The sequence below is a fragment of the Mustela nivalis genome, assembly GCF_964662115.1.
Source record: "Mustela nivalis genome assembly, chromosome: 12".
Lineage (NCBI taxonomy): Eukaryota > Metazoa > Chordata > Mammalia > Carnivora > Mustelidae > Mustela > Mustela nivalis.
The window spans coordinates 94,089,350-94,111,247 of NC_139031.1; the positions used below are offsets into that span (position 1 = coordinate 94,089,350).

The following is a 21,898-nucleotide window of genomic DNA, read 5'->3' on the forward strand; positions in this document are numbered from 1 at the left end:
TGCGCAGGAGGAGGGGAAGGGGGAAGAGGGAAGCCAGCACATGCAGCCTCTTCTGCGGAGCGTGGCATTGGGCTCTGGTCCACATCCAGTCCAGAACAGGGCACGTGCCACAACCATTCTGGGCTGGAGATGGCCCGAGAGAGAGCCGGCTTTGGGGTGTGCATCACAAGGATGGGAGAGGGGAGGAGGGATATCCAGCCCTGCAGAACGTGGGGATGGCCAGGGCTCCAAGAGGCGACCATGTTCCTATGGGGGCGGAGGCTTCGTTAGGAAATAATGATCTGCACAGCTGAATGAAAGCTGGAGGGTATAAGGTGCACTTGGTGAGTTTGCTTTTTCTTACATTCTTCTGTAAAGCTCATGCACTTTATTATCTGAGCCAGATGACCTGTTGAGAAGGTCACTGTCCTCGCAGACCAGTCCTGGAAGGACTCAAACCCAGGCCTTGTGGTCTGGGGCTCCCAGTAACAGTGCCGGCCAGTGGGAACTTTGGGAGTGGACATGAACTGAGGAAGGCAGCCTTTGGCATGACCATCTTAGAGCAGGGGGCAAGACCAATGAAAGGTAGCCCGAAGGCAAGGTCCACAGGATGTGTCCTCACCAGTGTGCCAGGGGGCGGGGGCGGCCAGGAAGCCCTGGCAGGATGTGGCGCGGGCCAAGGCAGCTTCGGCTGGGTGGCGGTGTTGGAGAGCGATGTGACTGGAAAGCAGGAAGCTTGAGAAGGTCTGTCGGATCAGAAGTCGGCTGTGGGAAAGTCCAGGGTGGAGGGGGGGCCTGTACGGGTTCGAGCTCCGGGGCTCCAGACACAAGTGCCATTGGTGCCGGTGGGATGGAGGAAGGACGGGTGGCTCTGCAGAAAGTCCTGGAGCTCAGATCTGGGGGATTCGGGTGGTGACAGTGCCCAGGTGAGCTCCCACAGCCAGAGGCCCTGGCACACATCTGCTGCCTGTTTCTACAAACATTTTGTGTGCCCCTCCGTGCGTGGCATTCGGCTGGGGCCATGCAGAGTACTGGGCTGAGGGAGACACCGTAACCTGCACACTAGGGCCCCCGGAGCCTGGAAAGGAGCTGGGGTGAGAAGCTCAGTGTGTCCTGGAAGGAGCAGCTTAGCACTGACTCAGTCCAGGTACAAGAGCTGACCCCAGCGCTCCCCGGCTCTGTGTTTGGGGGTCAGTCTCTAAATTTGCCTCTCCGAGGAGCCTGGAGCAACAACGCCTTCCAGGAAGGAGCCATCAGGAGACATTTGCTGGCACTGTCTTTCCTGGGCAATGTCGAGGATGGGTTAAGAGCAAATAGCCACCCCAGGAATGTGTAGGTTTGGGAGAATTCCATGAGAAGCTGGATTTGCAGATGAACCATGCAGCTTAATGCATTCCCTAGCAGGAGTGCATGCGTGGGGTTTGTGCTCTGGTGACGGTCACTCGTCCTGTCCTTGGCCTTTCTTTACTGTCCCAATCAGGGGACCTTGTCGCTGGCCTCTGGACAGGGTTCGGGTGCCAGTCATGAAATGCCAAATCTGTAAGCCTTGAATGCTCCCTGCAGACCATCCTTACAGGAGTTAACCGGACACTAATGATCTGACCAGGCCCAACAGGCTAATGTGATCTGAAGACTGTGTATAAAAATCAGACCCCAGCATATTTCTAACTTCTCCTAACCACGAATCTATACACGTTGACTCTCCCCAGAAAACCGTCAGTATCCTTCTTTGACTTGAAAGTGGAGCAGACTTCCTCCTCCTGTTTGGAGAGTCTCCGGTCTGTTTTCATGTCTCCCTAAGGGGACGACAGCGTGAGAGACTCACGTGCACGACTGAATGCAAACGGACAAGTGCGGTTCGTGGGCATGTCATCCTTTTTCCAGAATGTTCTTCAAGGGGGCGGTCTGAATAGAACTCAGAATCTGAGCCACTGACAGCATTTTCTTTGATGATGTTTGTGGCCATTTGGCCCACAAAAATTCCTACCCAATGAGCTCAATTTGTCCTTGAGAAGAAGAACGCATTTCATGGTGTTCGGGAAACGTAAGAGACATCTAATCCTTTTCTATCTGTGCCCTTTCGTAAAACCATGGCCTAAAGTTTGGGGTAGGGTGGACTAAAGGACGGAACACAAGCCTGAAAGCCCCTCAGGGAAGCATCACTTCTCTGTTCCCATGGGGTGGCGTCTAGCCCCAGCAAGAGGGGATGTTTCGCCTCGAGTCTCGGGCTTCCAGGCAGGATTGTGCTAAGGGATGGGGCGGGTCTGCACCTGCAAACCTCTCCTCACACGAGCACGAGGAAGGGTTCTGTGGCCCACCGGAGGGTTCACCAGAAGCACGTGAGCTGCGTCAGATGGCGCGAGCCCTGGAGCAGCGGGCTCACTGCGAGACGGGGACTCGTGAGACACTGTGGGGGGGGGTCACCCAGTGTCCCAGGGGACCCACATAAGCTGGGGCAGGGATAGCCACACGGAGGGCAGAGCCAGCAGCCACGCTTTCTAACTCGCTGGCAGCTAAGTCCTCCCCTCTTGCGGGGCATCGCATCTCATCGAATCTGTTGGGAAACACGTTGTGGGCCCCATGCGGGAGGGAGCGTGCGCGCAGTGCCACTAACACCCTCCCGATGCCTCTGAAGCACCATGCCAGGGAACACCCGCTCCTCAGAGGTCCTTCCTGCACGGGGAGAGTGTGTGTTTGGAACACTGACCGTCAGGTTGAACCTGCCCATGCTAACCACCAGGAGGACAAATTCCAGAACTTTCTGGGAGCCCCAGTCTCCTCCTTGGTAAACTGGTGGTCGTTCCTGCCTCTGGGACCATGGAGAAGACTGAAGGCAGCTTATGGAAAGTTCTTTGCAGAGACCTGGCTTATGGAAAGTTCTTTGCAGATACCTGGCATTTACAGACTCCCCGTGAATGCCTTCCATGAGACGAAAGTAGACAAAAGGAGGACCAGACAGGAAGGACTGTACAGGGCCAGACAGAACTGGATTGGACAGGACCTGACCAGAGAGAACCAGTCAGGACAGGACCAGATAGAATAGGATAAAATAGAACCAGACCGGATAGGATAAGACAGAACCGGACGGAGCTGGACAGGACAGGACCACAGAACTGGACAGGACAGAAGCAGACTGAACTGGACAGGATAGGACCAGACAGGACCAGACGAGATAGGACAGGACCAGACCAGATAAGACAGGACAGAAATAGACAGAACTGGACAGGACAGGACCAGATAGGTTGGGATGGCACAGGACTGGACAGAACTGGACAGCACCTGACAGGATAGGGCAGGACCAGAAGGAACCAGACAGGACAGAAGTAGATGAAACTGGACAGAACAGAATAGGGTGAGTTTCACGTTTTTCTGTTGGCTGTAATTACCATCCGTAAGAATGCCCTGTTGTTCTTCCAGTCTGAGAATCTGGTTGTGCATGAACGTGTGTGGGGCAGGACCAAGACTGAATTCCCAGCAGCGCTGCTTTCTTAAGGGAAAGTAGAACAGCTCTGTAACTACAGCCGAGTTTGGTTTTTTAAGCTTTTTGTCCATTCTAGGGAATCAAAGATGAAGGACAAAACTCAAAAAGTTTGAATTATATTAGGCATGGAGCGGGTCCTCTTGAGAACGATGAACACTGAATGTCTAATGAGGTACTGTGAGGGAGTTCTGTATTTCAGGGCTTGGAGGACCCAAAGCCCTATATAAGTCTCTTTTCCACCATCAGACAGTCTGTACATAGTGTATCTTTTAAGTCCCTTTGCTCCTATACCCGTAAGTTACTGGTGACTGCGAACACCTCTGACCACCACCACGGGACGCACAAGCTGTGGCCTGTGGAGCTGAGGGGACAGCCAGGAAAACTGACCTTCCTATTCCATCTGAGCAGCATCTCGGGGCATGTGGTGGTATCTGATTAAAAATTTAATCAGAGTCTTAGATTGCCTATTGGAATGCCCCCATTTTTAAAAGGCGAGACTTTGCCTTTTCTCCCATCATCTGAGATGGACCCATCCCTGTGCACAGAGAGACTGGGGTTGGAAAAATTGACCTGAAGGGTCAGAGCTCAGTGCCAAGGTCACCTGTAAAACTGGCATCATTTCACGGGGCGGCTGCAGACACTGAGCACAGGTGCCCCTGGGCAAGCCGCTGTGGACCTGCCTGTTGGATGGGGCACAGGATAGTGACGGTCTCTGTTAGATTCGGACTGTCAAGGGACAGCATCAGTAAGGAAGACTGAGGGTTTGCCAGGAAATAATTAAGGTGGTCACTTCAAGGAAAAGCTTGGCCCAGTATCCCATTATTTTAATAAATGTTTCCTGGGACAATAGGGAGGGTCCGTAGTCAGGTAAGTCTGTCCCCTGCATGACACCATGCAGTCTTTCCTCTGTAAACCAGCGGGTGACCCAGCAAGTTTAATCTAGCAGCCTCGCTGGTCTCACAACTCCCGATAGACGTTGGGATGCCGCCATTGGAGAGCAAACTGCGTGTATGTGTCCACACGTGTCTGCACGTGGGTGGCCTCGGCTAACCCTTCAGACACAGACACACGGTGGGAAGTTCTGACCTAGAAAAACAGAACAAGAACTTGAAGATTTGAGGCACTGATAACATTTATGAAAGCAGCTGATAAGGAATACCCACAGAAATTGATAGCTCTTTTTGAGGTAGGGGAAAACACTAATTTTCCCCCACCTGATGTGTCGTGTGACGTTTCTCATTTTCTATGAACACTTTCTAAGAAACGTTGAAAAGATGAATGAAGGGCCTTTGCTATGCATTCAGCCCAGCAAGAAACACACAGCGTTTGTGAAGATATGTGCTCTCCCGGATGTGATGCTCAGGTCTGGGGTCCGTGTGTACTGATTCTGCTGAAAAGTTCCTCATGGTTCTAGGATGTGTTCTTGGTTGCAGCCCCCAAGATGTGTAGCCTAGCGGGTGTTGTAGATAATGTGCATAAGCTCAGAAATCTGGAGTCACAGCCCTGTTTCTGAGCATCTCCTGGTTACCTTTCAGGCGCCTGTACAAAGGCTGACCATAGCAGATTAGTAGTTAACTAATGGTTTTGAGCAATAACACCTCCTTTATTAAAAAAGAATAACCTTTCTTTTAAATGCTTACTGTGTCTCATGAACATTATCAAAAGCCAGCTTTCTTTTCTCCTTCTTTATTGCAGTTGTATATGGGGCCGATGGCTTTAGGGATTTTCATGCACTAATTCCCAAATCTTTCTCTCGTAAGTATATGCCTTGCTTCCAGAAACAGAAACATGTATTCATTTCATACTCAGTTTCCATCGTGAAAATATCATATAAATGCATGATTCTTCATCACCCACCTTCATACTTGAAAAAAATGAGGTAAATAACCCCCATCCCGTTCATTACACATCTGTCATCTGGGGCATCACTGATACGAGAAGGTGCACATGTAACATTTCAGACCATTGGAAGATTAGACCATGGACCACGCCTTCTGGAGGAGTAATAGGGGCAGAAGGAATACTAGAATTGTTACTCCGCAAATGCTAGTCAACTGTTCTGCCATTAACGTGAGGAGTATCTCCTTTCGAGTGAGTATGATGATAAAATGGCCAGACTTCCTGTCGCCACGAAACAGCCCAACGTGTGTGCACAATGACTTCTACAAGTCTGTGGGAGGAAGAGACAGCCTCTCCCTCCGTTGCTCTAAACTGTTAATTTCAGAACCGAGAAGAGAAACATCCCAGGGCTTCGGGGCCGTTAGCCTGCGGTGCGGCGCCTCGCTGCCCAAGCAGACACACTTAGTATTCTGTGTCCTCAGGACAGTCCTGCTCTGAGCTGTTAAACCAAAAGCAGATGTTAATTTCATTTTTAGGTATTGAGAGATGATAAACCATAGATAGAACAGAGCAGCAACTTTGAGAGAGTATTTTAAGGAATGGAGTGTGCTTTTTAAAAAATGCTTTAAAAATATTTAAAGTAGTCCAGGTTGGACCCCTGACCCCTTAGGAGCAAAGCCTTTGAAGCCTGCATTAGTAAATTCTCTCCTATGGCAAAGCAACTTCAACAAACAGGGTGGGCTTGTTAATCCTGGAACTGTTACAGATCTAGGTGCAATCCGAAAGGTGTCAGTAATGCTAAAGGTAAGTTCCTGACATCCTGGTCATCAAAACTCTTTGCTATCTAAAGGATTTGGGAACAGCCCAGACTGGAAATGGACTGCTTTCCCAGAATATTAAAGTTATCGAGATTTTTCTCTTACTAATCCTCCTGCAATTCAACTTGAAAACAATAGCTTGGGGTTTATTTTCGGGAGATACGGATGTATGTATATGTGTTTCTGCGTGCGTATAGAGAGGTGGGTGCACTCCTATGATGATAGCGGACACGGAGGCATTAGGACAGAGAAGTCACGTTAATGTTGAGACGAACAGTCACATAGCTCAAATGTCGAGACGTCAAATGCACTTAAGAATAAGAAAATACTTCCTGAGAGGGTATCACTAAATCTGAGGGAGGTTCGGGGGCAAGCATGCTGGGAAGTACTCGTGGAAAGATCCATGCCGCTTGGAGATTTCATAAGGTAGATGATGCACGTTTTGATATATGCTTGTCTATATACTATGCAAATGAATCACAAGGTACTCGTAGCTCTCTCTTTCCTCGCCGCCCCATATCATGTCCTCAGACTGTAAACTTCCTCCCCCTCCCCCGCACAGGAGGTGGAGGACCTTAGGACTTCCCCCACCGGGATGCAACCCAGCTGTCCTGGGCCAACATCGCCACCTGGTGGGCAAGGTGGAGAATGCCTCTGCTTGCTCTGCCTCTCCTCTTTGTTTTCCTTCTCGAAAAATAAAACTATAACCCGTTGGACCCCCCACTACCTTCTCTATCCCAGTTTGTGTTCCCAGTTACCTGAGGAAGATGTAGATGTGCTTGTAAATCATTTCACTGTCAGACTCCTCTTTTCTGTCCCTGACTTCATTTCATTTAAAGGCCTAAAGTATCAAATAAGGATAAATTGTGCATCTTGACAAGAAAAACACTACATTTTAATGGGGTTTGGGGGGAGGTGGTGTTGTTGTTGGCTGTGGAGCCCAACATGGGTCTTGAACTCGTGACCTTGAGACCATGGTATGAAGTGAAACCAAGAGTCGGACACCTAATGGACTGAGTCGCCCAAGCGCTCCAAAACCCCTATATTTTAAATGATAAAAGTTATAAGTGGTTTTCTTAGCTTAAAAAATCCTTAAACTTTCTCCTAAATCTGTTTTAGAGGCCACACACACACACACAGACACAAAATACGTATGTCCTCTTCGTCTCAAATTTTAATTACACTCATTCAAGATCTCTGGTAAATATTTTTACTCCCTTTGCATTTGGCTTGCTAGTCGCAGGTGGCAGGAATATTTCTGTCTCTCATTTGGTTGTTATTGTTGTTGTTAGTTTAAAATATGGAGTGCTTGAGGCTCACATGGCCAAAATTTGGACCACGGGACAATTTTGGAATCTCTTCTCCATGGAAAAGCCCAGTCTGCGGACCACACGTTTACCTGACCAGTAAATAGAAAGACACATTCCAGAAGGGCAAGGAAAACAGGGAAGAATCACAACCCATTTGTCAGGTGGGGGCTGGCAGGGCACATTTTATCTGTGCATTTAAATGTTTTAATCATTCATGAGTCTGTGCAAGCTTGGCAGGAGCGGAGCCCTCCTGGCCCCGTTGATTCAGGTCCCTGGATTCTGCAGACTGTCGAGTGCTCAACTGTGTACGAGCTGACGTCCACCCAGCCTTCAGGGTCTGGGGTCTGCCTTCCGTCTGCTGCATGACTAATAACATAGAAGGTCTCTAAGTTACGGAACGATATTTCAATTTTTCCTAATGTAAGACAGCATCTGAGAAGGAAAGTAGCTTTGGACTCAAGATTTGAAGATATCTGCTCTTAATAGAGGCCACATTTATTGAATACTAAAATCGGGCCCCTGTCCACACGCTCTCGGGGACCAGCTGAGGAGCCACAGGGGTAGGCCTGAGCCGGCGCGCTCTGGGGTAGAGATGTGCGTGAGTCTCACCTCGCGTTCTGCATTTAATTCGTTCAATCCAGGGCGGCGCTGAGTTGGACATTTTACTAAGTGGTGGGGGTACAGAGTTGCAAAATACTGATGAGTGTAATCCCCACGTGGAGGGAGAGCCTAGCATTGCACAGACAGCATCGTGCGCCTGAGCCGTTCTGGCTCAGAGGGGCGGGTGAGGGGTTCGGGAGTCCAGGGAAAGGAGAGCACGTCAGCACGAACCCGGTTAGCTCAGAGACAGTGTCCAAGGGGCGGACCAAACAACCATAAACACAAACACGGGGAGACCGTCTGTCTCATGGAAGGGACTGGAAGGAGACCAAATTTGAAGGACAGCGGGACTCGTCCTGTTCCATTTGACTCTTCTCAAGGGACCAGGGTAGGAGTCTTGCCTCCTCCTTGGCTGGGCTCCTGGCCAGCAGGCAGACGGCTTAAGTCAACGCCGGTCATCTGTCCTGAACTCTTCATTTATTGAAGCAACTGCCGGTGCCTTTGACTTCCACGGGATGTGGAATTCAAACATAACCCAGTGGTCGGACGGGTCTCCCAAGTCCTCCGTCACACTTGTACACGGACATGCGGGGGGTGAACCTCCCAGGTGCCCACTCTGCTCCACGAGTGAGAGGCCGCCTGCCCGGCCACCGAAGGAGCCCCCCACCCAGGCACCCCCAGACCCCCCTCTGCTGGGCCCACACCACCCAGACCGCCCGCTTTCCTGTTCAGCCTTGGTCTCCCTGCCTGCGAGTTGTTTGTCCGAGCTGGTCCTGCCCCATGGAAGCCCCCAGTGTGCTCAGCCCCCACTGACTTCCTTCCTTCTGAACCTTTCAGGCTGGGCTCGTCCTTTTAAAGGAGGCGTACACAGGGCCGGGCCCCAGGGCCAGCAGCTCAGATCCCCTCCCCGTGCCGGATCCTAAGATTGCATCATCTTCTGCATCTTCTGCCTCTCTTTTTTGCAGGCACATCACTAATTGAGCCGTGACACCCCAAACCTTGTTCACACATAGATAAGCGGGGCCGACACCTCCCCTGTCCTGAGTTTGTGGTTTTTTTTTTTTTTTTTTAAAGGTGTGTTTTAATTTAAGGGGACTGGACATTTGTGTCCACTAGATCACAATTTGGAGACCAGCGTTCGTGACTTATGACGATAGGTTTGTGCCCTGAAACCTTGTTGCCTGTGTTCTCCTCTCAGCCGGGGGGATGCCCCGTTTTCAGGGACACCCTCCTCGGATGGCGTCTTCCGTGTGGCCAGCACCCCTCTGCATTCATCCGCAGAGACAGGAATGCTGGGGACTCTCCCTCTCCCTCTGCCCCTCACCCCACTCTCTCTCAAATAAATAAATCTTTAAAAAAAAAAAAAAAAAAGCTAAGCTGAGAATGCTTTCTGCCCATATTGAGAGAGCTGTCGCCGGTGCTTGACTCTGGCGTGCCCATGGGGACGGTGTTGCCCACTGGGATCCCGGGCCCTTCCCTGTCATCCTTTTCCCCTCGGTCCCTACAGACCTTCCCTGCCCTAATGCGGCCTGGAATCTGTCCCCAAAGTGCAAGCAAGCTCCCAGCCCTCAGTCTCTAGGGGTCTGGTCCTGGCTCCGACCTGGAGCCGTGAGTGGAGGCTGCTTCCAGGGGCCCCGTCACGCTCCTGCCAGTCGTGGTCCCCCAACCCCCCCGCCGTGACCTGGGGTGTTCTCTGCGCTCTCTCCTTCAGAGACCCGCCGCGTCACAGCTCCCTGAAATCCAGCCTGTGAGCCTTGCCTCCTTCGGCACTGAGCAGATTGACCTCAGCCTGCACCTGGGCCCTGCAGAGTCTCGGGTCCCTTCTCCTAGGCTCTCGTGCCTTTGGAACCTCCTGTTTTTGTTCTGTGAACAGTTCTCGACTATCCCCTGGCATCATCGCAATGAGAAAGTCGGACTATATGGGAATCAGGTCTGGTTTGAGGGCTTCTGTCGTACATAAGGGGACACTGTGCTGTGCCCCCACAGGCCACCCTCGCTTCTTTTCTTCCTGATGCAGCGTGTCGCCCTGCAGGTGGCCTGCTGTGGCTCCCATCACCCTTAAAGTCGTCCCACTGCTTTCCCACCCTCCTGCCCGTCACCAGGCAGGGCCCACACTGTCACCAGCAGCGCACAGCCACACAGCACACGGCAGGATCACAGCCCTACCCACCTGCCTTACCGCTGTGGTGGTTTCAGGCAAGGTTGTTTCTCTCCATGTCCCCACACCTCTCCAGCCGCAGGTGTGCGGACCTACACCCGTGTCTCGGCGCCACTAGCTGAAGAACCTCCCACACCCACGATCACGGGCCCCCCCCCGCCCTCCTATCCCCCAGTCTCATTTGATAAAAGAAACAAGCCACCAACCAGATGATTACAAATAATCCCAGCTGAAGGCATTCAGAAGCCTTTGCAACTGGACGGTCCTATTTCCAGAGCATTCTAGTGCAGAGCCCGGTGCTAAATAAGGAGACCCTGGAGAATGAGCTTGCCCCTGGAGAGGAACAGGGAGCGTGCCTAGGAATACGGACTCCAGAGAGCTCCGAGGTCAGAAAGCCTGATGTCACGCCCACCGCCTGGCCTGCCTCGTGTCCTGTACTCCCCGTGTCAGTGGGACCTGCTCCCTCTCTCTGGCGGCCGGGAGAGATTGGGCCCCTCTGGGGTGCTCCGGGGGGTCCGATCTTCAGGACCTACCAGGAAAGTACAGGTGGGGACTCCCTTTTTCTGGATGTAACCCTGGGATCTGATGAGGGGAGACAGTCCGTCCTGGGCTCTGGCCCGTGGGCCAGCTCACTGTCCCATTTACTGATTTATTTGTTTCCCTGGAGAGCAAAAGGAAAATCTTGGCCATCCAGCAGCTAGGAATGTGGGCATCAGGGCCAGGCTGCCCGCGCGGCCTCCCCTGTCTGCCCTTGCTGCGTGACCTTCTCGTGTGGCTCAACCTCTCTGTGCCCGAGCTTCCACCCCGACGCAAGATGACAGCGTGACCCCCCTCAGGGGGGCCCCATGAGAGCTAAGTGCCCCAGGGCAAGTAAAGGGCCGTGTGTCTGGCACAGACTTCGTGTTTCAGATGTCACTGGAGTGGCGGCCCCCTCCCCACATGGCCCACCTAGTGCCTGTCCTAAGCTGACTCCTCATCGACCTTTCACTGTGTCCCCACAGCGCCCCTGGTCGGCCACAGCTGCTCCCTCCGGCCTTGACAAGTGTGAAAACCAAAACCAGGGAAGGTGTGTGACTTGCCCCCGAGATCTCAGTCCGAGCGGAGCGGACATTCCCAGGCACAAATGTCACCTTCAGAGTCTGGACTCTTGACTTATGATCGAAGCGTTGCGTAAAGGAGGGTTACTAACTAGGTTGATTATTTAAAACCCTGGTCTCAGACATGCCCCCACGTCAGAATCCCCGGGAGGGGGGCTTGTGACAACACAGGGCGCTGGGCCCACCCCTAGAGCTTCTGCTCCGCGCATCTGGGGCTGCCCGGAGAATTTGCTCCTCTGTCAAGTTCTCGGTTGATGCTGACGCTGCTGGTCCACGGACCAAGCCTGGAGACTCACAGATTCCGAATGTCGATCAGAGATCTCGTAGTCCCAATTTCTGTCTAGGTCACTGTGTCTTGTACTCGACAAAATCTATCTCCCTGTTCTCCTTCATCTAGAGAGGCCATGTGAGAAGAGCTAGCGTTCAGGGTCATCGTCTTCTCTCCTGTGGCTATGGGGTGGGACTCATCAGTTCATCACCAGGCTGTGCGTCAGAAGGATGCGCGTGAAATGTCTCTGATTTTCCTTACCAACAAAGCTCTGCAAACAGCACCTGTCCCTGCCCTCGATGTGACTTTAACGGAATCAGGAATGCAGACCCAGCAGGATAATTTAAGGATAATGCCAGCCCTTGGCCCTCACGCATGGGGCTGGCCACTTGAGATGCTAACGAGATCTGTCACCTCCACAGACGCTGCTATCCACCCTTCAGCAGCTCGAAATCCCGTAGGAAATCGTGGCTTCACCCCGGGGCACGCTCCGTTATCATGGGTGCTAAAAAAAGGTGATAGGAGGTTCGTGTACCAAAGAAACAAACCATCAGAATTCCTGCGGAAACCCTTCGGGAGTCCGTGGCCAGAAACGGGACCGTGAGCTCTTGCTGAGTTTGTCCCAGAGTGTATTAACCCATGAAACAAGGAAAGGTCGCCTGACGAGGAGGAGAAGCTTTTCAGTTAGGAGGGAGGTGGCCCCAGGCAGGGGCACCTTGCGCGGTCGATACCCACCTGCCCGAGAGCCCAGCTCGGGGCCGCCATCCCGGTCGACAAGCCGCTGAGAACCTTCTCCGCTTCGATGTGCTGTCTTTTTGCTGCTGTGTTCTGTTTTCTTGCGATGACACTGAGTGGCCTCTGTGTTGTGTCTTTCAGCCGGTAATGTTAAAGTAGAGGCTCAGAGTGATGAAGAGAATGGGCGTGCCTGTGAGCTGAATGGGGAAGAATGTGCGGAGGACTTACGCGTGCTTGATGCCGCGGGAGAGAAAATGAATGGCTCCCACGGTGGCCAAGGCAGCAGAGCTTTGTCGGGAGCTGGAGGCATTCGACTTCCTAACGGCAAACTAAAGTGTGATGTCTGTGGGATAATTTGCATCGGCCCCAATGTGCTCATGGTCCACAAGCGAAGCCACACTGGTAAGGCCTGGCGCAGTTCCTCCTTTGGTGGCCTGGAAAGGTCCTCGGGGGTAGCAGAAAGAGAGCGATGCTCTGTCTCTCATCACCGGTTCTAAGTCATATCATGGGTAGCCTTGTTCTTAAGGAGCAGCAGCGAGAGGGACTTTAAACACGCACCTCTTCAAACCTAGACTTAAAGCTATTGGATGGGAAACGTTCCCAGCCTCCCCAGGGCTGTCAAGGGTCCAGGATCTCGCCTCCCACTAACGAGCGGCAGCTGTGCGGTTAGTGCCCCTGTAACCCTGTAACCTCCCCCTCCCCCCAAAAAACAACAAGACGAAACCAAACAAAAAAGAGGGGGAGCCGCTCACATGAGCTCCTCCAGGTTTCCCCCAAGAAACTGGGAGTGAAATGTGCCTTTTTGAAATCCAGGCTCCCAGAGCTCGGTTTTTAGAAACGTGAGTGAGCCGTGGAAAAGTCCCACATGTCCTCAAATCCAGCTCATTTTCCCGGCGGTGTCCCTGACAACAGGTGAGCCTGAGGACAAGACTGCTGATTGCTGCTGAGTGTCCACCTCCCGCAGGGACAGAATCTCCCATCCGAGCCTCTGTCTGTTGGAGGGTCTGGAAGCCTCAGAGAAGGAGTTTTCCTGTGTCCAAACAGGAAGGGACAAGGACAGTGTAGCGTCCCACGGCTGTGCCCAAGCTCATGGGGGGTGGGGGGTGAGATAGTTCTGCCCCTTCTTGTGCTTAGCCGTGGCAGACGATTGGTCCCATACCTTCCCACCAGGACTGTGGAGTCACCTCGAATGGCCTCAGACAGTCTTCAGGACATGAATGGGGCCACGTGCTACCTTTAGCTGTGTGCAGGAGGTGTCCCCCGCATTGAAGAGAACTTCACTCTTTTCCCCTGAAGGTGTGCAAAACGCAATTAAGTCACCACCTCTAGTGGTCACTGAAAGTGTAAACATAAAACGGACGAACCCGGAGTCTTGGCTGCCTAGGGGCTGCCTTTGGTGGGTCACCACGACATCTGCTGCTGTCACCACTGTCTGCAAGGGGATTAAAAAAAAAAAAAAAAGGCTGAAATCCTTACTCTGGGGGCACAGCAGATTTTAAAGATAACTTAAGGAAGTAGGAAGAAGACTTGAAAATCACAGCCTTGTGAGTGTCTTCCCCAGGGCTAGATAAATCCATGACTATCAGAAATTAAGCAGGAATGCAGGAAAATCTTTGAGCAGAACAGCTGTCTTGTCAGGACACACAGGCCTCGGTGGAGCTGTGACTTTCCCATCTGAATCGCGACAGTCTCCAAAATGATGTCTTCCACTTGTAAGACATCTGGAGAATCCTAAAACCCGTTGACTTTCGGAAAACGTGCATTTTCAGTAAAAACGTAACTTCTAAAATTAAGCAAACTTTGCTTTTCCTAATGCGTCCCTTCATCTTCCAATTATCCCGTGAAACAGACCCTTCATAGGGAGGCCTGAGTCAAGCTTGTGTGAGAGTAGTCAGGCCCTCCCCTTTTGTAATGACTTGGAAATTAAAGCGAAGGTAAGTTACTTCGTGATAGACACCTAACAGAATACGGCGGGACCCGTGTTAATACATTCCTGATGGAGGAAGAGACCTCACAAATGAATGACTTTCCTTGCTAATTCATGTAAAGCCCGACTGTACTGTGAAAATTCGCTTAAATAAATATTTGATAAATGAATCAAATCCTGGCATACTAAATCGCCAAAACATAATGACTGCCTGCCCCGATAAAAAGAATAATTGCATTTAATGAATAAACCTGCCAAGTGCAGATATGCAGAGTAGCCCCGGCGGCGTGCTGCCCACTTGTCCCCACAAACAGCAGCTTAGTGCCAAGCACGGAACGGATTCCTTCCCTTGTAGGACAGGTACATTCCAGAAATAGGAACAGGCAGACGGTCAATGTTACCGTTCCTGGTCTGGCTTTTATGAAAACAAACCAACAAACCCTGAAACAATGAACTCATGGATGGTCTTCATGACATGTCCCCACTGGCATAAATGCGGACGGCGGCAGGCGGATCCAAGCGAGGTTGCATAAGTAGATGACACCAGGGAGTTTCTGTTCCATCTCTCTGAGATCTGAAGCGGAGCATGTTAGAAAAGGCATGCTTTGCTACCCACCCCGAATGCTCCGAGTTTCCAGTGTTTCTAGAGCAGTTTCCTCTCACGCTCGAAGGCCATATAAATCATGCCAGGCTTCCCTCCCTGGTACCCGACGGCTTCCAGGGGCAGGCTCCCCTCTTCCCTCTGCCCAGAGCCCGCCTGGGGAAGGTGCGCTGGGCTCCACCCGCTAACCTGTGTTCGGATCCCACTACTTCCATCCCAAGTTTTGCCGCTCAGTTTCATTTTTTTTTTTTTTTAAACTCAAGTGTAATAGCACTGCCTTCCCCACCAACACCTCAGGGCTGATGTGAAAATCACAGGGGAGAGTGGTATGAAAGAGCCACACAGTGCAGGGGAAACCCCGCCACGCAAATATGCAGCAGTGTCGTCCTTAATGATGGTACTGTAAATGATCAAGATCAAGAAACGTGTCTGAATTATGGTGACTCTGGACAGTCTCAGGCTTTCCCCTGTTCCCACCATCACCAGCATCAGAGAGCAATCAGCTCCGAGGTGTGGCTGGCATGGGCTCCAGTTCATTCTGCCAGCTCAGGTATATATTCTGTAATCTACCTTCTTCTGATATCCCCCCTTCAGTTTTATGATGGAGACATCCAAGGGGCTCAGACCTTCTTACAGAGGGTCCCTGGCATGGGCACCTGTAGACCCTGAGAGAAAAACCTAATGTTGAGTTAATGAGGATGATAAAGCCTTTATCCCACCAAGGAAAAGAAATCCAGCCTTGGGGAGCTCGCTGTCACTTAGCTGCAAGAAGCAAGCTAGGGACCTGAGGAGGGAAGCAGTTGATGCTGGAGTCTCAGCTCCAGGGGAGCAAAGGTAACAGGGGCTGTGTTCTGTCCCCCACAGCGGGGCCATGCCCCCTGTCCTGCTAACAACACCTCCAGACAGAAACTACCTCGAGCTGAGCCCTGGGTTGTCACTTCGGAGAACGCCGTCTTCGGGAGTCTCCATGTTACATATTCATGCCAGCACAGGCAATCAGAAACAAATAGATTTCCAGGAAAGCTTGCCAGCAGGATTAAGACACGAGGTGCAGAAAGATACACGAGAACTGTTGACTCAAATTAGAAGACAGATTTCACTCTCAAAGCCACGGCCGCCTGGCTTTCCTCCTCGCCCTCTCTCGCGGGCGGGGGGCATGGCTTGACTGTGCCGTCCCTCCTGGGTCCACGGCTGCAGCTCCTACACAGACAAGCACTCCCCGGCAGGGTCCGACTTGGGTTCCCCCCTCTGCCTCCAGCCCTTCAGATCTCCAGCGCCTCGTCAGCCTGGAAGGGCTCCATCACACAGCTAGCTAGCTTTGGGTCTCGCCACACACACCTGTTTCCCACGTATGGCCTCTGCCCTCCCTGTATGCATTTTGGGTGGTGTGAGCTCTCCCGACTGATGGCCTTTCCGGAACATTCAGCCAGAGGTCCACACTGCCAGGATCCATTGCACCCTGCTGGTCTCACCTGGCCCCTGACGACCAGTGATTTCTCTTCTCCTGTGCATCTACTTGGAGTTAAAATATGCACCTTCACGCCCGTGTGTGTGTGTGTGTGATGGAGGCTCAGAAGTGTTTCTAATAGGTAATGATCTCTCCCTAGTGGAGGCTCCTGGGGACCACTCAGCCACCAACTCTGAGATTTCAGCCCAAGCTAATCAGGATCACTATCACCTCCCACCTGCCTGACTTTTTGCCCAACCAAGTCCACCTCAGATGCTGACTGGGGAAAATGCCCAATACGTCCCAGTGGGTATAGGGATCCCTCCAACAGGCCTATAATTCAATATCATTGCTAGTTTCCATCATTACCATAGCAGCTTTGTCCGGCCCACTGAAAAATACAAGCAACCATAGTCATGACATCCCAGGACCAATCTGAACTTTTCCACTGAGGCCGGTGTAGGTTTGAATAGACCCAGACGGGCTTCTGCTAGTTGCTTTTGGTAAGTGCCTCCTTGTGCACCAAAACCACATTAAGCAATTGAGAACACTGTTAAGTATATATTTCCACACATTCTTTTTTCCTAAGAAAAACCCGTTACCAGGAAGTGTGTGTGTTTTGGGTTGTTTTTTGTTTTTGTTTTTATTTTTGTTTTCATGCTATCTCAACACCAGATATTGTGGGCACAGAGAGCTCTTCTTAAAAAAAAAAAAAAAAAAAAAGGAAGGGGAAAAAAAGCAGTTGTTTTCAAAAGGGCTTTAGTGTTCACGTAAACCTGACCAGCGTGTCATCCTTTCTACACAAGAGCTAAGGAAAATGGTCACCGATTTGGAGTCCAAGACCCAGGACTGCCCAGTGGCGTGTTTCTTTCTCACAGATGCCTGTACATCCCTTTGTCGGATCCCGAACCCATGGGGACAGGCGCTGCCACACACAGTCGGGGCTCCCCTAAAAGAATTCCCAATCACAGCGGAACTGCATCTCTTAGACAACTCGTACTGAAATTACCCCCTGATTTTCTGCAGAGATAGGCCAGTGATAGTTTAGTGGTTTTAGGATTTGGGAGAAGGAAAAAGCCAGAAGTCTCCGAGCGTGTCTGGCTCGGACAGCCTGCCACGGGGGGCCCTGGGACTTCTCTTTGGACCATGTGGAGTATCCTTCACAGTTCCTTAACTTCTCATTTTATTCAATCTTTCTCCTTCTCTCTCTCTCTCTCTCTGAGCCTCACACTCTGTCTGTCTCCTTCCTGATTTGCCTGCGTAGGGACAGACAGGTAATGGAGAAGAAATTGAAAGGCAAAATACAGGAAAAATGTAAATGAAAAGAAGTTATTATAACTGTTATAATGAAGTGCCTTTCATTTAAATATAAGAATGTAACGCTGAAATGAACTTGTGATCCTGAAATGCATTTTTAATGAGTTTCCTTTTTATTTTGCTGCTTCAGTGGCATATTTTAAAGACCCTTTGAAAAAAGCCACATTAAAAACCCCACCAAATGCCACAACACGCAAAATTGGATATTGGTTTATTCCAAAACTGCTGATCAGGAAGAGTGGCTCTTCATCACAAAATGTTGCAGTCACTTTATTTAAATGAGTTTGAATTTGCATTGTGATGTGCCATTCTGATTTAGGGAAAAAAAATTAGATTTTCAGATCAAATTGACCCAACCAGTGAAGCGTTAAGGAGCTGGCAGGTTTAGTCTGAAAGCCTCGTGTTCTATCAAACCTGCAGCCGGTGGAAGTCACCGGCCCCGTGGGAACCAAGTTCCTCGCCGGGTGCTCCTCGCGTCCCCGCGCCGAGCTCTGCTCTCACCCGTCCCTCTCGCCCTCCCAGGGGAACGGCCTTTCCAGTGCAACCAGTGCGGGGCCTCGTTCACGCAGAAGGGCAACCTGCTTCGACACATCAAGCTGCACTCCGGGGAGAAGCCCTTCAAGTGCCACCTCTGCAACTACGCGTGCCGCCGGCGGGACGCCCTCACGGGCCACCTGAGGACGCACTCCGGTAGGTCCTCCGGGCGCAGGCGCCAGGCGTCCAGGCCGGGCTTGCGTGTGTGTGCGCGCGCGCGCGCGCGTGTGCGCATGCGCGGGGCTCCCTCACCCCGCCCCCCAACTGTGGGCTGGGCCTGGGCCCAGGCACTGTGCCCCCACTGGGCCCCCATACCCCCTAGGGACTGTGGCAGCATTGCCCCCGTGCCCTAAGTTTGGACTCCCCCATGGGGTAGAGGGCGCGGGTGGGATCTCTCTCTCTCTCTCTCTCACACACACACACACACACACACACACACACACAGTCCTGCTTTGCAGACACTCTCCAGAAAGACCTCCTCTTCCCGGGGTGCTCAGTCAGTGGGGCTCTTCTGGAACTCCGCCAGCTCTCCTTTTACCCAGTGTTCGGCTAAGGCCCAGGAAGTTCCCAGGGACACTTCTTGATGATACTGGCCAGGCCACACCTGTTTCTGCTTTATGCAGAGGACTCCGCTAGTGGTCACTGTCACTGGCGTAGATTCTTTTCAAAGCTAAGAGAGAAGGTGAGTAGGGTCTGCGGCCACGCGTCCTGACTGGGGACCAGGCTGTCCCCACCCCCAGGCAGGCCTCCCTGTCTGGGCCTGACCCTAACTCATGCCAGAAGCCAGGCAGGCCTCAGCAGACAGGCCACTCTGGGGGTCTTACCAGAATTTTAGCAAACGCATGTCGAGTAATCCAGAGTCTGGATCGTGATTACCACAAACGTTGGATGGTTCCCCAATTCTCCCAGCCTGCGAAGCGCACATCCACCTTTGGGATCCGTCTTCTGCCTCCTGAGGAATCCTCTATTCTATCAAGGGGCCCTGTGGTCTAGCAGGACAGAGGAACAGAGAGGAGCCCTCCGTCCAGCCGGGACACTTAACCCCTGCACGCCCAGAGCTCATCATCTGGACCACCGGCTGGTCCGCGACTTCTCTGGAGCGTGGCGCTGCTGGGGAGGAAGCTCCCTGCCAACACCCCCAGAGCCTTGCTGTCCCCCGGGGGCAGGGATGCTGCGTCCCTGGGAAAGCCTGCCTAGAATCAGGCTGTCTCCTGTAGTTCGTGACGAGGTTCTAGTGGCCTCTTCCTGTGCCTCTTCCTTTGTTACTGAGCAATTACGGAGCACCCCAGAGCCTCTCTCTCTGTGGAGGGGCCTGGTGGGAAGTAGTGAAGTGCGTGTTGCCCGTGTGTCAACACAAGTGTTTGAGGGGCTAGTGGGAGCGCAGGGAGGGGACCGTCAGTCTCCGGAGGGGGCAATGAGGTGGGAGGCTTCAAGAGAGACTTCCAACAGACGAGGGGCTTGAGTCCCCGCTGGAAGGTGAGTCTCTGAGGTTTACCTTCAGAGAAGTTCCATGGGAATGTGTAATTCTCTGAGCGACCCCAGAAGGGGGCATGGTACGCATTTTAGCCAGTGTTGCAGGCACACATCTTTCTCCTGGAGCCCTGCCAGCACGAGCTCACAGGGAGGCTAGGGGGGTGGTCGCAGGCGCCCTGGGAGTGCTGGCTCCCCGTCGCGGCCCAGCCACGCCATCTCCTCCCCATGCCGATCTCCTTAGTAGTCACCATGGAGGAGGTTCCCAAATGCCAGCCCTTCGCCCCCAGGGGTCCGTGCCGAGGACTGGGGCAGGCTTTGCTGCAGGGGAGAGTTCACACCGCTGGCTCCCCCAAAGTGGGAGGACAACAGTGAGCATCTCTCAGGGTTTACAGTGTGTCAGTAATGAGGAGCATGCATGTTGCCCCCTAGAAGTGAACTAAATGCAAGTCTTCAGATGCGACCATTATACTAGCAGTGGGCAGAGCCTGACAGGTGATCTAGGACAAAGGAACTTCACGCATATCATTCATGCAGGTCAAGTGGACATCAGCACAGTTGACAACAGGACTGTGTCAGGGTTGGTAGGAAGCACAGCACCATGGAGGTGGAAAACACAAAGACCATCCCTAGGTGACACCAACCACGTCATTGTCATCCCCAGTGACTCTGATTTGCCACAGAAATCTCTCCTGCATATCAGCCCTCAAAACTCGAAGGGATGTCTCTCTCTGCTCTCCTACCCACTGTGAAGTCTGGAACATCTAATAACAGTATTTTCAGTTACTCTGGCTCCATGCCTGCTTATTTCCTTCAAGGCATGTTGGTGGTGTCCTGCTCTAAGCATGGCCAGTGACTTGAGTAATTTCATACAAGAGTGGTGGACTTGGGCAGCTTATCTCTGCTATGGATGCAGTGCTGAGCGAGCAGCTAACACTGTACCACTGACCCAGGGCTGCTGGTGATAATGACATCTAAGAGAGCCGTTGACACACAACTCTTAGAGAAGAGCCAAATAGGCCAATTCTCCATTCCACTAAAGCCATGATCAACCTCATAACTTTCTCTGGCCACTGGTGGTAGCCTGAGGTACCAAAGACCAACACATTAGTGGTGATGATGTAGGTATAAAATGTGTCCCATACTGATAAGAGGAGGACTCAAGTATCTGGCAAGGTAGGGAAGACATTCCCCACTGCTTTCTTTGGGAGTTGAGAGCTGAGCTAGAGACATTCTTTGCTTCAGAATATTGGGTTCTGCTGCAAGGTGTACTTCAGTTTAGTTTCTTACCATGAACATATTTCTTATGTTCCAGAGTTAAAAGTAATCCTATATTTAGAAAAAATGGATGTTCAGACACTGGGTCGTATATACATGAATTTGCTTAAGTGGTAGCTTTTCTAGGAAAGGACATTGAGGGGTTGTCTATATTCTACTAATTTCTAAAGCTAGTATTCCATAAAGTGTGCCATTTTAGGCAACATATATTTCAGTGTTACTTCCCTGATCTTAGTGATACAATGTTTCCCACAGATAAAGACCCACCCCCTTCCTCCTCTGTTCAATGTTCCTCTTCTTAAACCATTGCTTCTATTCATCTGGGGAAGAGACTGAAGTAGTATAAGCTTTGGTTAAACTATTTTATCAAACATTCCTATTTGGATGGTATGGATTTTTATACAATACATTCAAATTTGTGAAATCTAACAACTTAAGAAAGTCAGAGGAGATTCTGGTCTGAGGATGGAAATTTATATTCCTCATATAAATAAGGATCCTTTACCTTTTTTTCATCTCTGAAGGTACTGTGTATTAAAGTCTTTAAGCTTAAGCATGATATGAATTTGCATTAGTGTTCTTTCCCTAAAATACCCCTTAATAATAAAGTTCGGGAAGAACCAAACCCATTGTGTAGAATTGCAATGCTTAATATGGTAGCCACTAGGTGCATATGGTACTTAAATTGTTAAGTTTAATCGACTGAACTTAAACAAAATCAAAACTTCATTCTGTGGTGACTCTAGCCATATTTTGAATGCTCAGTAGTCTTGTGGGGCTGATGGCCACCATATTGAACAGCACAGTGGCTGTCGCCCTGGACAGTGCAGAGGGTGAACACTTCCATCTTCATAGGAAGTTCTGTTGGACAGGGCTGATCTCGAAACTATACCATCCGCAAGTTTTGGGGGAGATGCAGAGCTTTCTCTAAACTAGAACAAGGAAATACATTTTGGAAATGAATGCTCTTTCATTAGTGTATACTTATCCACTGTGGTTTCTTAGAGACCTCAAGTTACCCAGCTGAGCAACCTGGAAT

The 21,898-nt window shown here is 51.3% G+C and overlaps 1 protein-coding gene across 35 annotated transcripts in view; it reads left to right on the top strand.

The window, feature by feature from the left end:
• IKZF1 (IKAROS family zinc finger 1) overlaps nucleotides 1–21,898 on the top strand; it is a 95,074-nt gene that overhangs the window by 54,352 nt on the left and 18,824 nt on the right. For 18 of the 35 annotated variants that reach the window (XM_082692804.1, XM_082692812.1, XM_082692831.1 and 15 more), the window contains exons 4-5: nucleotides 12,427–12,687; nucleotides 18,100–18,267. In XM_082692804.1, the coding sequence (XP_082548930.1) occupies nucleotides 12,427–12,687; nucleotides 18,100–18,267 (429 nt within the window). The remainder of the gene's footprint in view (nucleotides 1–12,426; nucleotides 12,688–18,099; nucleotides 18,268–21,898) is intronic. The other 17 variants (XM_082692810.1, XM_082692828.1, XM_082692816.1 and 14 more) reach the window with 1 other exon arrangement.